This window comes from Falco punctatus, assembly GCF_963210335.1.
Source record: "Falco punctatus genome assembly, chromosome: 20".
NCBI classification, from domain to species: domain Eukaryota; kingdom Metazoa; phylum Chordata; class Aves; order Falconiformes; family Falconidae; genus Falco; species Falco punctatus.
In genome coordinates, this window is record NC_137600.1 from 530,453 (window position 1) to 546,026 (window position 15,574).

The window sequence follows — 15,574 nt, forward strand, 5'->3', positions numbered from 1 at the left end:
AGTGCAGACATGTCTCCTTCCTCCCCAGGGAGACTCTTCCTCTTCTTGTTCCTCCTCCAACAGCCCTGCATGGCTGCAGCAACATCTGCAACATCGAGAGCTTCCACCTCAAATAAAATTTGATCAAAACAAACGCCTCACCTCTGACTTTTGCTGCGGGTCCCCGTCCCCGCGAGGTTAATTTACAAGCTGTTGATGGCTTGTGAGGCTTGGGGGGCGCAGAAAAAGGTTTTTTGCGTGTTACTGGGCTGGGTGGTGAAAGGAGGCCTGGAGGGGGCTGTTCCTGAGCGCTCTGTGGTAACTGCCCCTTCCCGCCGGTGAAGAGGCCGTGCCAGCGGCTGGCACAGGGACAGCGCTCTGCAAAGGTAAGGAGGAATTATTGAATAAAACCAGCAGTATTACCCTGGGGGTGAGGGAGAGGGGGGAGGAGGCGTTGTAGATGGGCGCTTTGTAGGGAAGAGGCCGAACGCGGGCTGCCGCCGGCAGGGGCCGCCGCCGCGCCTCAGGCCGGGCGGGAGCGGGGCGGGAGCGGGGCGGGGCGGCAGCGCCTGAGGAGCGCCAAGATGGCGGCTGCGCGGTGGCTCGGCGCGGCGGCGGGGCTGGGCGGCCGGTAGGTGACCGCGGGGCTCGCTCGGCTCCTCGCTGCCCCGGCCCGGAGGAGGCAGCCCCGTTTGTGTCCCGGAGGGGTCCCCTCTCGCCCCTTCCCTGCGCGGCTGGGGGGGGGCGGCCGTGTCGTAGCGAGGGGCAGCGCGACCTGCCGGGCCGCGCCGGGCTCTCCTCGCTCTTCCCCTTCCCCGCTGCAGCAGGGCGGACGGGGAAGAAAGAAGCTGTCTGTGCTTTCTCCTCGTTACAGACGGGCAGGGAGGGGCCGTTTCGTCATCCAGCCCTCTACAACAGCGAGGCGTTAATTCCCCCCGACACGCAGGAGCTGAGGGCCTTCCCCTGAGGGACTGTGCACCCCCCTGTGCCAGGTGCGAGTCCTGAGGGGAAATGCCCCCCACGTGTGCCCGGGACCCTGCAGCCAGGGGTGATTCCCCCACACACGTGCCCAGACCCTGCAGCCAGGGGTAATTTCCCCCCCCCCCCCCCCCCCATGTGCAGCGGATCATGCAGTGAGGGGCACTGCACTCCCACATAGGTACCCTTAGGGCCGAGCAATAAGGGGAAATAGTACCTCTGCCCGCAGCTGCTAAAAGCTGTACAATAAGAGGAAATTCAAAGGATAGTGTGCTGGTGGGCACATCTGCTGCTGTGTGCTGTGGACTGTAAAATGCATTATAATCTTTATTCCCCAAAGCTGAAGGGAGAAAGGAGAACTATTCTCTTAGGGGACCTTCCACACGCATCCCATTGTGGCCTCTGTACCTGCAATCAAGACCATAAAAGCAGGCAAATAACGTGATTCGGACTTTTTATGTGTTAATGTCTCCCTCACTCACAGCAGGAAGGTCCATTTAATGAGAGCTTTTCTCCTGTTACCATGTTTGAGGAATCTGGGCCTAGGTGTAGTGCTTGTGTTCAGATTTATGACCCCCAGAGAGAATCTTAGTAACAGACAGCCCTGCAGGTGTGATACATGTAGTTTACCTGCTTTCCCGCTGCCTCCGTACCTCATAAGGTGAAGAGAAACCATATAATAATAAATGCTCTGTATGTCCTACCTACTTGTGACATAAGGTGGGTTTTGGTTACGTTTTCTGATTTTCTCTTCGCTCTGAAATACCTGGATGCTGTTGGCTGTGCTTACAGTCACAGATACCAGATGTGGAAGCAAGTATTTACACTTTGGAAAGTTAGGCCTGTTACTCCATCGCTCTGTCTCGCCTTTTCTCTTAATGTTTTATTTTCTGTTCCCAGCTTTCCCCCTTTTAACTTCCATCTGAGCAGATGATGCCACCCCTATTTTGACTGCTGGTGTGGGTTATGTATGGAGCAGGGCCTCTTTTTAACTGGTCTGGATTAATTCTGGAACAGTACTTGTACAGGAATATATTTCTTTATTCCCCAAAGAGAAGAAATACACAGAGGTGAACAGGGTTGAGGTATGGCTTGGTACCTGTAGCTAACAGACTTTATCTTTTATCCAAATGTTGTATTTTTTTCTTAGGAGAATTGTTTCTTCTAAGAGTAGCCGTTGCGTTACCTTTTTAGCCTGACTTGCATCTTCTCAGAGTCACATAGGAGACCCTTATGTTTGACCAGCTAAACCCACAGAGTATAGGGGTAAATACTAGCTTTGATTTAGCCTCAGGTTGGATTCATCTCAGCTGTCTGTAATCCTCTGAAAATTAGATGCTTAGTCCAAGCTAGATTTCCAGGTACTCACTACAGTCAAAAGGAAGACGAAAAGGCTCCTTTAGGGTGACTTAACATTTTCTGTTACAGGTAAGTAAGGTGATTTGCCTGTCTTTAGTGGCTGTGAAGGAGCCTAGATTAATTTTTTTAGGTGGCTAAAATTGGAGAGTTAGGTGTATTTTATTATGAAATGAGAGAGAGGGAGCACTGGAAAGGGGGAAAAGGAAGGGACATTTTGCAGTCTAGCCTGTGAGCTTGCTACATTACCCTAGAGGTTTAAGCCAGGTGAGTGTCTTGCTGAGTAGAAGCATGTGAAATACTTTTCCTGTGGGGTAGTGCAAACTTTTAATTTGGAAAATGTCAGTAAAATTATTTTTTTCAAGGTTTTGTCATACGATGTTAAAAGATCATAATTTGGCAACTCGACAGTCTTTCCATCGACTTCTGCAAAAGAAACAGTTTCTTCCATCTACAGCATGGCATAACGGTAGGTTAATTTACCAAAAAAGGTAAATACTAGTTAAGAATGAATAATGAATGTGTTGTGAGGTTTTTATGTCTTGTGGTAATAACGGAAGCCGCCTTCTTTCTGCAGTCTGTGTGTGGTAACATTTCCTTGGTAGTCTTTAATGAAGTGCTAGTGCATTTGGACACTTGGAGCTTGGGGAGAAGATGTGGATGATTTTCTTAGGTGTTTGATTATATGTGTTTTTTCTATACCATTCAGCCTTACAAGGGGCTTTGTTAGTGCAAAATATTACTTGGGCTTTGCTGCTGTTCTTAATTTAATTTCTATCCTGGCGTACATGTATCTGTTGTGAAAGATCTCGTGTTGCCTTCTGTCCTGCTTCAGCTGCTGAGCTCTGCCAGATAAAATCATTAGCCATCCAGATAAGGGCCTAACAAGGATGAAAACAAAGCCTTTCATTCTTAGGGCTGCAATCTTTTCATTTTTTAATTTCTTCTCTCTTGAAAATGCATCCATGTATGGTGCATTAATGGTATTCTCCAATAATATCTGCAACTTGGTATTGTCCTGAAAAAGCAATGTTTAAGATTGAGTTTGTCATACCTATTGGATTTTTTGGTAGGCTATAATGCTCAGAAAAGGGGGAAAAAAATAGAAAAAATAAAATCATGAAACTTGCACCGCAGAAAAACACTATGCTTTTGCACTGCCTGAGGGTTTTGGCAACTGCTCTCCAATGCTGTAGCAGAAAGAGTCCAAGGCAAAAAGTTCTGCAGGTGCTGCTGCATGGCATTAGTCACAAATGGAAATCTTATTTAAATCAGTCTGCCTAGGCAGAGGTTTCTATTTAATTTTGGTTTCAGAAAAGAAAATTTTTGCCGTTCTAGTTCTAACCAACAGGCAGACTCTGCTGAGCAGACTTAGTATTTCACCTGCTTCTTTAAGTGTCCCGCTAAAGTTGGCCTCTGCGTGGTGTCTTCCTCTTACCTGCAGCGTATGGCAGAACAGAATAATGAGCAGGTACAGACAGCATTCTGCAGAGGGCTGAAAGAACTGGTAACAGGTGTTAGATGTAGATACAGCCAGTCACTAACTGCTGAATAGCAAATGCCAAGCAAGTTCTTCAGAGCTGTGCAAAGAACTCTCCGGGTTGATTAATGACTGAAAAACCTGGTCTTACGAAGGCAGAACTTCAACTGCAGAAGACACTTTTAAAATACAGAGGCTACCCACGTGGACACCTTTTCTGGGAACTGACACAGCCGTTTGTGGTTTAGGGTGCTGGAGATGCTGGATGAACAGTGTGTGGTAACTGTTAGTGGCCCATTGCTTTCAAAAAAGGGGCAGAGAATACTCAGTTTACACCATCTAAATCCCCCGTTGGTTATTTGTAAACTATGCTGTTATACTAGATGTGATTTTTAGATGCCAGCAGGATTTGGAAGATGAATAGTTCTTCCATCTTCACGGATAAGCTGACTAGTTGCTTGCTCTATCAGGATTATTCTTTTCACGTTAAAGCTAAGTACTTCTATGCTAAGTTGTTTTTTTCCTTTAAAAAAAACTAACAAAAAAATGTAGTGTGTGCATACTGTGCCATTGTGTACGTTCAAGTCAAATGGGTTGTTACCATGACAGACACGGGCAGTAACAATTTGGCAATTTATAAATAGTGTGATTTGTCATCTAATACCAGAGAGCAAAATGGCAGTTTATGAAAATGTCAGCTCTTTTTGCTGCTTTAAAGCCCTCCATTGCATATTTTTGAAGTTATGTGAGCTTGTTTTTTAAGTATAATTTATTTATATATATTAGCTCCTAAAGATTTTTGTTTTTAAAATGCATTTTCTTCTTTCCTGAACATTTGTGTATCATTGTGTCATTTCATATGCAGGGCAAGTTAGGAAGAAGGAGAACTAGAAACAGAATTAGCGATGGGAGGCTCTCCCTAACTGATGTTCAGCTTCAGTGGGACATCAGGCATAGGCTGCCTGGACATGTCTGCAGGAAAAATACACTATTAAATGTACTCATTAAATGTAGAGTATTAAATTTTAGTCAAGATCAGGCTTTTCACAGTCTTCTAATAAAAGACAGACCCATGCCACAAAAGGACCTTCTGTAAAAATTTATCTTTTAACCATCTTTAGCAATGAATTGTAAATGATTTTATTTTAATTTGTTTGGTCAGTTCAGTTTCCGGAGGATAAGGGATAGCTTACAGTAATTTTTTGCTCTATGGGAAATGTTAGCAGAGCGTGGTTCACTGTTACTGTTTAGTTACTCTTGGGGTTTTTTTTATAGTGCTGAAAAATAAAATATAAACCAACCCCCTTAGGTAGTGTGTATCTTCAAGAGAGGGCTAGTAAAACTGATCATGCTTTGAACAGGAAATGATAATGCTGGAAGAGGGACTAAGCAGCATTTGAGGATTATAAAATAAAAGAAAACCTAAACCTGACAGAGAAACAAATTTTGCATCTCGTGGCCTTCCCTAGAAAGTGAGGCTGGTACCGGCCTCAGGCAGTTTGATGCTGTTACAGAGGATGCTTTTTAGTAAATAAAAGTTAGCAAAAGAAGCAAAGACAAGGTTCCATTTATCGTCTTGTTTCCTCTGAGGTAACATGTTTGTGTTTATCAGGCTTCGTGTCAGTCTGGAGCCTTTCGAGGAACCTATTGCATTGTGTTTTTAAAGTATCATTGCTGTGCAGGCTGCTGTTTGCTATAGCACAGAGATCACCCTGGTCTTGGCTTGCCAAGTAATCAGGATCCTTGACTTTCATTTAAGCTACTTAGGTTTGATAATGATAACATTATTTTTCTCCACACGCCCCCCCCCCCCCCCGCCTTTTGTTTTTGTAAATTTCCAGTAAGAAGCATGTTTATTCAAACTCAAGACACACCAAATCCAAATAGTTTGAAGTTTATTCCAGGGAAGGAAGTGCTGGAGTCGAGGACTATGGAGTTTTCCACACCAGCTGCAGCATTTTGCTCACCTTTAGCAAGGTATTATTTAATACATCATAATTTGTTTGGGGATCAGTATGGGCTGTGTGTCTACAACTGATGTTTTTAAGCACAGCTTCTGATCATTCTGCTCTTCATGCTCACAAGTAGCTTGGTTGGGTTTATGTTTGTAATGCTGCTTTACTTTGCATAAAATTAAAGCTGGGAAGGTTGTTGTTACTAAAGTAGTCTTCCTGTGAGTCTGCACTCCCTACAGCTGTATCATAGCAGAACGCATCATGGTCTAGTTCACGTGACTGAATTGAGTGGTATTATAAATCAGTATTCTCAAAACGGTTGTTGCATCACTGGTGAGACCTCTGGCCCTGATTTTGCAAAATCATTCCCATCAGAATACTCTTTAATTCAAGTAGTTACTTGGAAATCATGCAACTTTTCAGAATTGGGAAATAGAAATAGCATAAGGAAGTAAATAGTCCCCAAATACTGTGAATTAAATGCGGTAGCTTGCTTGTTTTGACAGATGTTGGTGCTAACCTGAACTTCAAAGCCAATGGATTTTTCCTTTACAAAAGGTTTGTGTTTCAGTCAAGGGAAAGCTGGGTTTGGCCCACACTTTGGGGCTGGATCTGTAACAGGTCTTGGGAGTTGCAGCTTTCAATACCAAAATGCGTAATCTCGAGTAAGAATCACTGAGCAAATAATTGATTTGTGTCATCTTGGTACAGAAGGGGTTTGGAGCACCATCACAAGTCTCTCTGGGACTATTTGGAAGCATCCATTTTGCATGTTTGTCATTGCTGTCGGATTAGCCTCTGAAAAGAAACTGTTACGTGGGTGGAAGGGCTTCAGTTTGAGAGTAAGATCCAGAAATGCTGCAGTAGGTTACCCCTGCAGATCCCAGTTTAAGTCATCTTTGTGTCTGCTGGAAGGATTATATGCAAAAGTAGAAGCTGTTTCTCATGAGATTCTCTCTAGGAACTGTAGGGTTTCCAGAGGTTTCTTGCAGAGCTATTAGAGGGCAAACGGGATCTTTACAAGCAAAACTCTGTGACTAAAAGTAATAAATATAATGCAAAAGCTTTTTGTGGACATCAAAACATGTTTGCAGAATGCTGAAGCTGTAGGATCTGGTTATGCCAAAGTGTATCGGGTTGCAGAATGAAATGGACTCTCAGAAAGAGGCTTTTTGTTGTCAGATATCTGCAAATAGAGGTTATCATCAAAGATGATGTATGTGCTAGACTGTACTGTGGCAAAACAGCCTGATAAGGTATATTGTGCAGGTTAATGGAAAAAAAAAATCTACTATATAGCGTTAAATCCCAGATTATGTTTTTTGTAAATGGAATACTCGTTTATTTTAAAAAGGAGTATTCATTTTCTAAAGAAGAAATAAAAGCTTCCTGAAGGGGAGGGAGGGGGGAGAATTACTTAATTGATCTAGGATGGTTTGATGCACTTGCATAATTTCATTGTTTAAGTAACTTTAAAATTTAATTGGTTTGGTGATGTAAAAGCCCAATACACATATAACTGTTTGATGTGTAGAAATTCTTTCAAATGGGTATTGTGAAATCTCTTCTGTCATTTTTCATCACATGTATCTTTGTGATGAGATTTCCAATTCCTTCATTTATTGCATTTTTTGAGGTTTCCAGTCTTTCAGGAGAATATTTTTTTTTCCCCTTAATTACAAAATCTCTCTTACAGCCTTATGCTGTATTTACCTGAAGGTACTTCCTCCTTTTAATGCTTTTTTAAATTATTTTTATTTGCTGCTCCTGAAGAGTAAACACCATTAATTTATTGTGTCGATGAGTTTGTTGGGTTTTATTTAACCATTTATGGAAAAAAATGTTTATATTCTCATTTTGCTTTTTATACCTAAAATACTGTCAAAAATAGGCTCTTTCCTGTCATCTAAGTTCTTGCGTTGCTTTGAATGTGTGCTAATTCACCACCTGGTTGTCAGGTGCTATATGGGGCCATCTCAAGCAATTTAGTATGAGGCTTAAGCCTTTACTAAATCTTCATATTTTTTCACGTGCCACGCAGCTGACTAAAAATAGTGAAGATTGCTCACAAAGTGAGTTGATGTGTTAAGCCTTGTGGACTGCTTGGCACTAATCCCTTTTATTTAATGGCAACAGAGCTGAAGGCAGTTTTTGTTGGGCTCAATTACTTCAAATAACTTATTTTAGTCTAAGAACATTCCTTGTATTTGCACTACTCCTACCTGAAACGATTGGTACCTACTGGTTTTGATCCTAAACAAGTAGTTTTTATATACAGAATATAATTTTGCCTCCAAAGAAGAACTGGAGAGAGAGAGTAATTCTTTAACACATCTTGTGGAAAAGTCTTTCTTGTAAGGTGTGTTCAGTGTCGCTATGTGCACTGCTCCACAGCAGGATCTTCCGGCTATTCCTAAGCTGTAGGTGAAGAAAACATGTGTTTCCCTTAACGGTTCTGGTTTTAGTGCTCGGTTTTGACTAGAAGTGTGTTCTAGAACTTTTTTTCTGTGACAGATTAAATACATCTTTAGGAGTTTGCCTGAAATGTGTGTGCATTTTGTTTTTTTTTTATTTTCCTGACAGGCAGTTATTCAAAATCGAAGGAGTTAAAAGTATTTTCTTTGGCCCAGATTTCATCACCATCACCAAGGTAAGCAGAACAGAGGTTCAGATGTTCTAAAAGATGCGCTGGGATTCAGCTGTCTAGTAAATGGCCGTAGAGAGGATCCAGTCGGACTCTTGGGCATGCATAGTGAGAGTACCAGAGGCAGTGTTCACAGGCGGCATAAAAGGAATTGCCTGTAATATAAAACGGAGAAAAAAAATCACAGGGTGTGGATAAGCACTGGACAAGTTTGCCCAGCGAAGCTGTAGGTTCTTTGATCTTGGAAGTGGTCAGCGTTGGACTGGATGAGGCCCAGTGCGACGGTGAAGTTGGCTCTGTGTGGAGCAGGAGTCGGGATTAGCTGACCTCCAGGGAACGCTTCCAAAGGAGGTGATTGTCTGACGGGATGAAGCACATTGCAGGCAGCGCTGTGTTTACCCAAGGTGTGGAGCTCATGTCAGCAGAGATAAGGTGTTGCGCGGTAACCACGCAGTTATGCTCTTACTGTGTGAAGAGCATGGGGCAATTCAGTAAGTGATAATTTGGCTCAATGTTAAATGGAACCAAACGATCTTGAGTCTCTGAAACAGTTTGGTAAAAACAGGTGTCAAATAATGTATTTAGGAGACTTTCACATCTTTAGTTAATCTTTTAATAGCACTTGGCTTGCAAGCAAGGAAACCTTTCTGTTTATTATAAATTGAGTCTTACTCAACTTTTTTGGCAAAGCTGGACTTGGCAAAACTATGAAATCAAATCCAGGCGTCAATTGTGAGAGCCCATTATGATATTTTTAATCTAAGAAGAGATTAGATTATTAACTTACTACTTCTTACTAGGAGAACTTATTACTAGGAGGCAGATACTCTGTGTTTATTCTTTTTTTCCCCCCCTTTTGATTCTTATAGGAGAGTGAAGACCTGGATTGGAACTTACTGAAACCAGATATTTATGCAACTATAATGGATTTCTTTGCCTCTGGCTTACCTGTAGTTACTGATGAGGCACCTAGGACAGATACAGGTAAATCACACTCTTCAGGAAGAGGCCGGTATCTGCCTTTGGGTTTAGTTTTTGTGAATCCAGAAGAGCCTCCACTTGTACCTCAGAGAAGCATGCAGGAGAATTTAAAGTACAAATTGCTAAAATTAACACAGGAAGGAATTTGCAGAATGCCTGTAGTGGAAGCAATGCTGCGCTCGCTGTACAGGAGCTGCTGGTCCGTGGGTATAAAGCCTGGCTCTCATCTGCTGTACTATGAGCATATCTTCACGGGAGCTGTGCTGAGCTATGCGTTTTGGCAGTGTGGACCGTGTTCTGTTGTACTTTGTGTGTGTGTGAAATATTTTTTGAAGTTCTGAGGCTGCATTTAGAAAGCTGTGGGGTGTTGCTGCATATCCTTTTCGTATGGGCACCTACAAAGGGTTTTATTTTCCTCCTTAAATCGAAAAGGAGTGCCCAGGCTTAATTATCCGTGCCTTAACAATAAGTTTATGGTCTTAACAAGAAATAGTAAGATATATTTTCCAAACTGTAATAGAAAGTAATGGAGACTAAATTACAATGTAACTCGAGGGCAGTTTTTCCTCATTTGCAACTTAGCAACTTAAACAAATTTTCCAATGTTTTAAGGAACATTATGACTATTGAATTTCTCTCTGCTCTGTTATGTCTGGTTTTAATGTCAATATTAACAGAGATTTTGTTTTATTTGAAAAGGTTGTCTTTAAAAATGCTTCTGTGACACTTAACACTGAGCCTAAAATTGTATCTAGAGCTTCTAAACCCAGACAGGTTCATAATTCTTCCCCTGCTCAATTTTTAAGTTGCTAAAACCTTCCTTCTGAGGACCCTGCCTTAACCACTGCTTCCTTATTGGATGTTTGTTGTAGATTCCTTTAAAAGTTGGTGCCACTGTTGTCTGTTAAGGCCTTTGCCTGCTGAGAACAACTCTGAACCAATACTGGGTTTTGTTAGTGAAAGCCTGGGATGTAAATAAGGACAGAGAAAAATACTTTGAATTCGGGTTTTGGTTTCAGTCATTTCAGCAGTGTTTTTAATGCTGTTTCATTCTGCCATTATAGATTTGCAGTGTTAGTAATGATACTGGAATCCTCTCTGAGTTCTAACTTGCATGTTTTTCTTTTCCCAAGGTGCGTCGGAAGAAGATGATGAAGTTGTACTGATGATTAAAGAACTGCTGGACACAAGAATAAGGTAAACCAGGAACCTTAGATCACTTAGATGGAGTGACTGGGGTTTGGATTTATTTAAGAAACAGTGTATTTTTGTTTGGGTGTGTGTGATTTCATGGTTCAGTATCTAGTGGGGGGGGTTCAAAGTTCAAAACTGGCCGACACTGAGAGTGCTGTTTCCTCTAATTGAAAACTTTCTATCTGGCTTTCCTGTTTAAGCAAAGTGTGTGCTGAACAGAGTCCTTATTGCTGAGTGATTTTAGAACAGTGTATAGTCTTACTCTCCATAAGACATTTAAACAGGTTTGTTGGGTTTAACCTGGCTGTTTTTAAATGGTGAAAACAATGCCATCTTTATTTTTCTTTTCTCCTCTGTTGTATTAATCTCTGTCTTCACTGTACTTCCCTTCCAAGTATTCCAAAGTAGTTTACATTCTTGTATTATACTCTAAAGCAAAATCTGCTAGTGGCTTTCCCTTGCTGTCTGGGCTTCATTCTGTTGCAGTTTTATTGGTATTCTAACACACAGCTTGAATTTAGAAACTGGTGGTAACTAATGAAGTCTCAAGAGCGGCTATGGATCATGTTGTTTACCTGAAGTATATTTTTATGCTCATTAATTGCCTTGCAGAGTGAACTGAAAGGGATAAGCAACTTGACATTTTAGATGTAGGGGAAAATGCTTGATGTGTTCCCGAATCTGTGATACCCGATGGCAACATCTTCTCCAGCTCACAAATTCTAGGACCCAGCAGCTTGTGTGTGGGTCAAAATCATGGAGTTCAGTTTAATTTTTCCAGAAGTTATGATGCTGCATTTTAAAGTGATATCACTTAAAGATTTGGTTATCTCAGCTGACAGATGGTATTGGTTAGCTTTCCTGAAAGGAAAGAGGGAGAAAAGCAGGAATAAACTGGAACGTTTTTCCCAAACGTGTATGAAAAGTGTAACCCAAGTATATCATTGTATAAAGCCATGATAGCAAATAGCATTCAAGAGGCCCTGCTCTCGCTGGGTATGTGGCCATTTAAGCTCCCTCTGGTATGTTAGTTCTTGATTTCCCAGTGGCTATTTGTAACAGTCACGGGATTTCTGCCCAGATTTCTGGTTTTCCCCACCTTTTTCTTCCATTTCCTTCCCCCTGTACCCCTTGGTGGACCAAGAAGCTGTTGGTGAGAATATTAGCAGTAGTGTATCTTAACTTCATTTTATAGCAGGATAGTTTACAGAAGCTATATATAAACCGGTGGTACATACAGAGAATTTACTGTTTAGTTGATTAAAAAATTATGCAAAGAAGTTGTCGGAAGGTGCAGGATGGAGGGAATGTAGATCTGAAATGCCTTGTAGTGTGTTAAAACAGTTAATTTCAAATAAGAAAAACGGAATTTTTAGTCATGTTCTTTGGCTTTCTGGAACGAAGATAATTTGCTATGGTGAGTTGTTAATAAATGTGTCCGATTCATAGGTTATTCTCTTAGGAGTGTAGTTCTCAAAGAGTTATTTTGGAAATCAGTATAAAGAGCTTCTGTTAAGAGTAACTTGATGGTTTTAACTTGGTCTGGGAAAGTGTTGCTATGGGGATACAGTTACAATGCAGGGCATTTGTTGCTTGCAAATGGAGACCAGGCTGCAGAAATGCTAATAGTACTGGGATGTGATCTTATCAGATGCTGGCTTCTTCACCCATTAGCAGGATTAAGTTTTTATAGTTGAGTTTTTTTCCTGATCTCTGTAAGCTATGGTGAACTGCCTATTTATTTATGGAAGCACTTTAGAACTTCTTATCGCTGTCCCTAGTCAGCTAACAGATGCACGTGCTCCTGAGGTAGGACAAACGCCTATTTGGCACGTAACTGAGGCAATCATTGTTACCTGTGGAGACTGCCTCAATGCAAACCAGTATGTCTTTGCAGGCTGAATCAAGCTCTACTCCTAAGGTGCTTACCCACGGCCCTAGAACTTCAGTGGTTTTTCGTATGCTGCTGCATTCGTGTCAAATGTGTTTTGCTTGACATCCTACGGAAAACACAGTAGCTCTCTATGTGAGAGAGTCCAGCACAGCATGTGTTGTTGGAAATTTGAACCAGGTGGTTGTAGAGAAAGAGGGCTTTAGTTACTATATCGTGACAGTTCTTTGTGTGTGTTAAATTTAGCTTTACTGAAGATTTCTCGAAGGAAACTTATTTCAGCTATACTTGCTTTAAATTGAGTATCGTGTTCCACCAGGCCGACAGTACAAGAAGATGGTGGTGATGTTATTTATAAAGGCTTTGAGGATGGGATTGTGCAGCTGAAGTTGCAGGGTTCATGCACCAGCTGTCCCAGTTCCATCATCACCCTGAAGAGCGGGATACAGAACATGCTCCAGTTCTACATCCCTGAAGTAGAAGGCGTGGAACAGGTGGGTTGGTGAGAGATAGTAGTTGTTTTCTTTTTAAATGAAAAAGAAGGTCTTTGTCCCTTTCCAGCATGGAGAGGTTGGCAGTTTAAGCAAAAGTACAGGATGTATAGGTGTAGTTTTCCTGCGTTGGAAACTGTATCTTAGCAAAAGATACAGAACCCTACAAAGTCCCGCACACCAAAATACACTGGGGCTTGCCTGGCTGGAAAGCAGCTTTGCAGAAAAGGACTTGGGGTGCTGGTAGATGCCAAGTTCAGCCTGAGCCAGGAGTGTGCCTTTATGGCAAAGGTGGCTGAGGATACCCTGGGCTGTATTTAAGGGGAGTATTGCCAGCAGGTTGAGGGAGGTGATACCTCATTGGACTGTCTCCTTTTCTACTGAGGAGCTCAGAACTGGGCACCGTTTGCCAGCAATTGTTACCTTTGTGCTTTGGTGACTTTGGGTGATAAAAAGCAACAAGCTTTTGTCCCCTAAAATGCAGATTCTTTAGCTTTCTCATTAAAAATCCGATATGCTGTAGTGATTGTTCTGGTGGCCTTTTGTATTAACTTCACCAGCTCCTATTTCAGCTGCGTTTCCTCCTGGCATTTTTGATCACAAGGTTTTCTTTCCTTTGTCATGTGACTATTGTCATTCAGCTGTGTAGAGTAACTGCTGTTCCCCTTGGGTCCAGCAGGGATTTAATGTAATAAATTCTTTAAACCCTTAGTCCCATAGGATTGCGTAAACTGTTTACCTAAGCTACTTCTGGGTTTGATTTCAGGTTGTTGACGACGACGATGACGTGGAGAAGGAAGTAAATTCTCCTTAAGCTAGCATCGTCTATGGCCAAATAAGTATTTACCTCTTGGTGTACGTAAACTGTCTTTGTGCTGAGGAGCAAACAAACTTGCCTTTCTTCTCAGAAAAATAGTTGCATTTATACCTGTGAAAATGTATCATCGGTTTAAGCCACTAATTTATTAAATGCCCTGCATTCAAAAAAGAATCCTTTTGCTCCTCTTTGTGTGAAGAAAGAAATGGTGGGCTTCAAAACTGGTGATGTGCCTCTGCGTTTTTCTTTCACACCAAAAATTCAAGACTGGCAAAAATAGAAGGCAGAAGTCAAGTTTCTTGACTGGTTTTTGTGCAAGAGAACTATTAAATGTTTATTCCCCCCAGCTTCCTTATGGGGCTTGCAGGGCTCCCTGCCTTTGGTCTATAACTGGGAAATTTAGGAATGTTAATTTTTTTATCAAGTCTTGTTAAAAAGCTTTTTGATTCATATCTTTTTTTGTGTGAAAAATAACCTGTAACTTCTGATGTTCATTTTGGAGGATGTAATATTGCCATCACTTGTGGAAAGTTACCTACTTGCTCACTACCACTGTGCAGCCAATAGCAACAGAAACAGAAAGTGTGAGTTTTGTTATAAAAATCATATCTTTTAAAAGTTAAAGAAGATGATCCTCATCAGCTTTAGTAAGTGGAGAGACTAATTAGCTTATTTAGAAGTAAAATTGTCCAGCCACCATTAGTGGTCTGTTTAAACTTGCAAAAGGTGGTTTCTCAACATCATACTCCAACATCAAGATGAATGTGCAGTGCTTAAGGGCACAAATTACATTTGTAGGATAGCAAAGAAAATTAATGTGTTTACCTATGCCATATCCTGTTTGTTCCTTCAGCAGTGCCAAAGAGCGCAGCGTATGTGTAACTTGGCTGCCCTGGCTGAGCAAGGGAAGACGTGGCAGAGCAGAACACGTTCCAGTTTTAGAGGCTATGGGAAGAGAAATATTTATTGTTCTGAAATTGTGATACGTAAATTGGGCTTTGCAAGTACTTCTGTTTACTCGTATGAGTAGGACTGAATTCCTTCCTGGTGCCTAGCTTTAGCAGATGCCTTTGCTAACAGAAATACTATTTCTTTTTGCTGCCACAACCGAGCTGAGTTCGTGGCCATTATTTGGCTTATGGTTATTATACTGTTACTCCCTGCGTACAAAGATTTGACAGCCTCTGGTGTGTTCCCCTCTTTTGCTCCTTGCCGGTGTAATTCCACTGAGTCCCTAAACAGGATCAATTAAGTGGTTGGAGAATCTTTTGTATACCATGCAGATCAGCATGTGGTAGCCGTAAACTTCATGTTACTTGTTAGAAATTTGAAAACAAGTATTTTGGCAAAATATTTCTTCAGCTTTCATGGAGAGTAATAACTTACAGTCATTTAAATTACCCACTCAGGATTTGGAAATTGGTTTGAAATTGCCACGTTTTATTTACCCTGTTAGGAAGTAAGCAGTGCCTGATCTTACAAGTGTATCATGACAAAATTCCCCTCAAAGTAGGCTCACACTATCCGAAAGAGAGCTTGTGCAAACGTTATCACCGTGTTCTTTGTCAGTGAACCATAGAATGGTGAGCAATGGTTCTGGTTTCTGAAAAATAGAGCTTTTTAGGCCTAATTGGTCAAATTAATGCACTATATAAGCCAAAGCTTAAACAGCGAAGTAGTTGTTTTGTGTGTTAAATAAAATGTCCTCTTAAAGATGTGGTCTTTATTCTTCAATTAAGCAGTCTTGTTTTTACTGGAGTTTTGATTTGTACAAATAGGACCAAATTAAGCCTGCCTGTACTGATGCT

General features: G+C 41.5%; 1 protein-coding gene across 5 annotated transcripts; it reads left to right on the top strand.

The window, feature by feature from the left end:
* The first annotated feature begins 510 nt into the window (after positions 1–510).
* NFU1 (NFU1 iron-sulfur cluster scaffold) lies at positions 511–15,481 on the top strand. 5 transcript variants are annotated; one of them, XM_080370133.1, is made up of 9 exons: positions 511–610; positions 2,679–2,782; positions 5,632–5,770; positions 8,332–8,398; positions 9,262–9,376; positions 10,507–10,570; positions 12,778–12,952; positions 13,716–13,804; positions 14,620–15,481. In XM_080370133.1, the coding sequence occupies exons 1-8, from the start codon at positions 564–566 to the stop codon at positions 13,761–13,763; spliced, it is 759 nt and encodes a 252-aa protein (XP_080226259.1). In that variant the 5' UTR covers positions 511–563; the 3' UTR covers positions 13,764–13,804; positions 14,620–15,481. The 5 variants fall into 5 exon arrangements, with proteins under 5 accessions (XP_080226259.1, XP_080226260.1, XP_080226258.1 ...); XM_080370134.1 differs by having other exon boundaries at positions 14,623–15,481; XM_080370136.1 differs by adding an exon at positions 1,858–2,042 and having other exon boundaries at positions 591–610; positions 13,716–15,481.
* Positions 15,482–15,574: the final 93 nt, after the last annotated feature.

Bases quoted from the DNA above. Each gene is read 5' to 3' on its own strand.
- NFU1 (XM_080370132.1), top strand. From the start codon at position 564: ATGGCGGCTGCGCGGTGGCTCGGCGCGGCGGCGGGGCTGGGCGGCCG. The intron at 5,771-8,331 runs GTATTATTTAAT...TTTTCCTGACAG, and splicing joins TTTTGCTCACCTTTAGCAAG to GCAGTTATTCAAAATCGAAG. The intron at 12,953-13,715 runs GTGGGTTGGTGA...GTTTGATTTCAG, and splicing joins AAGTAGAAGGCGTGGAACAG to GTTGTTGACGACGACGATGA.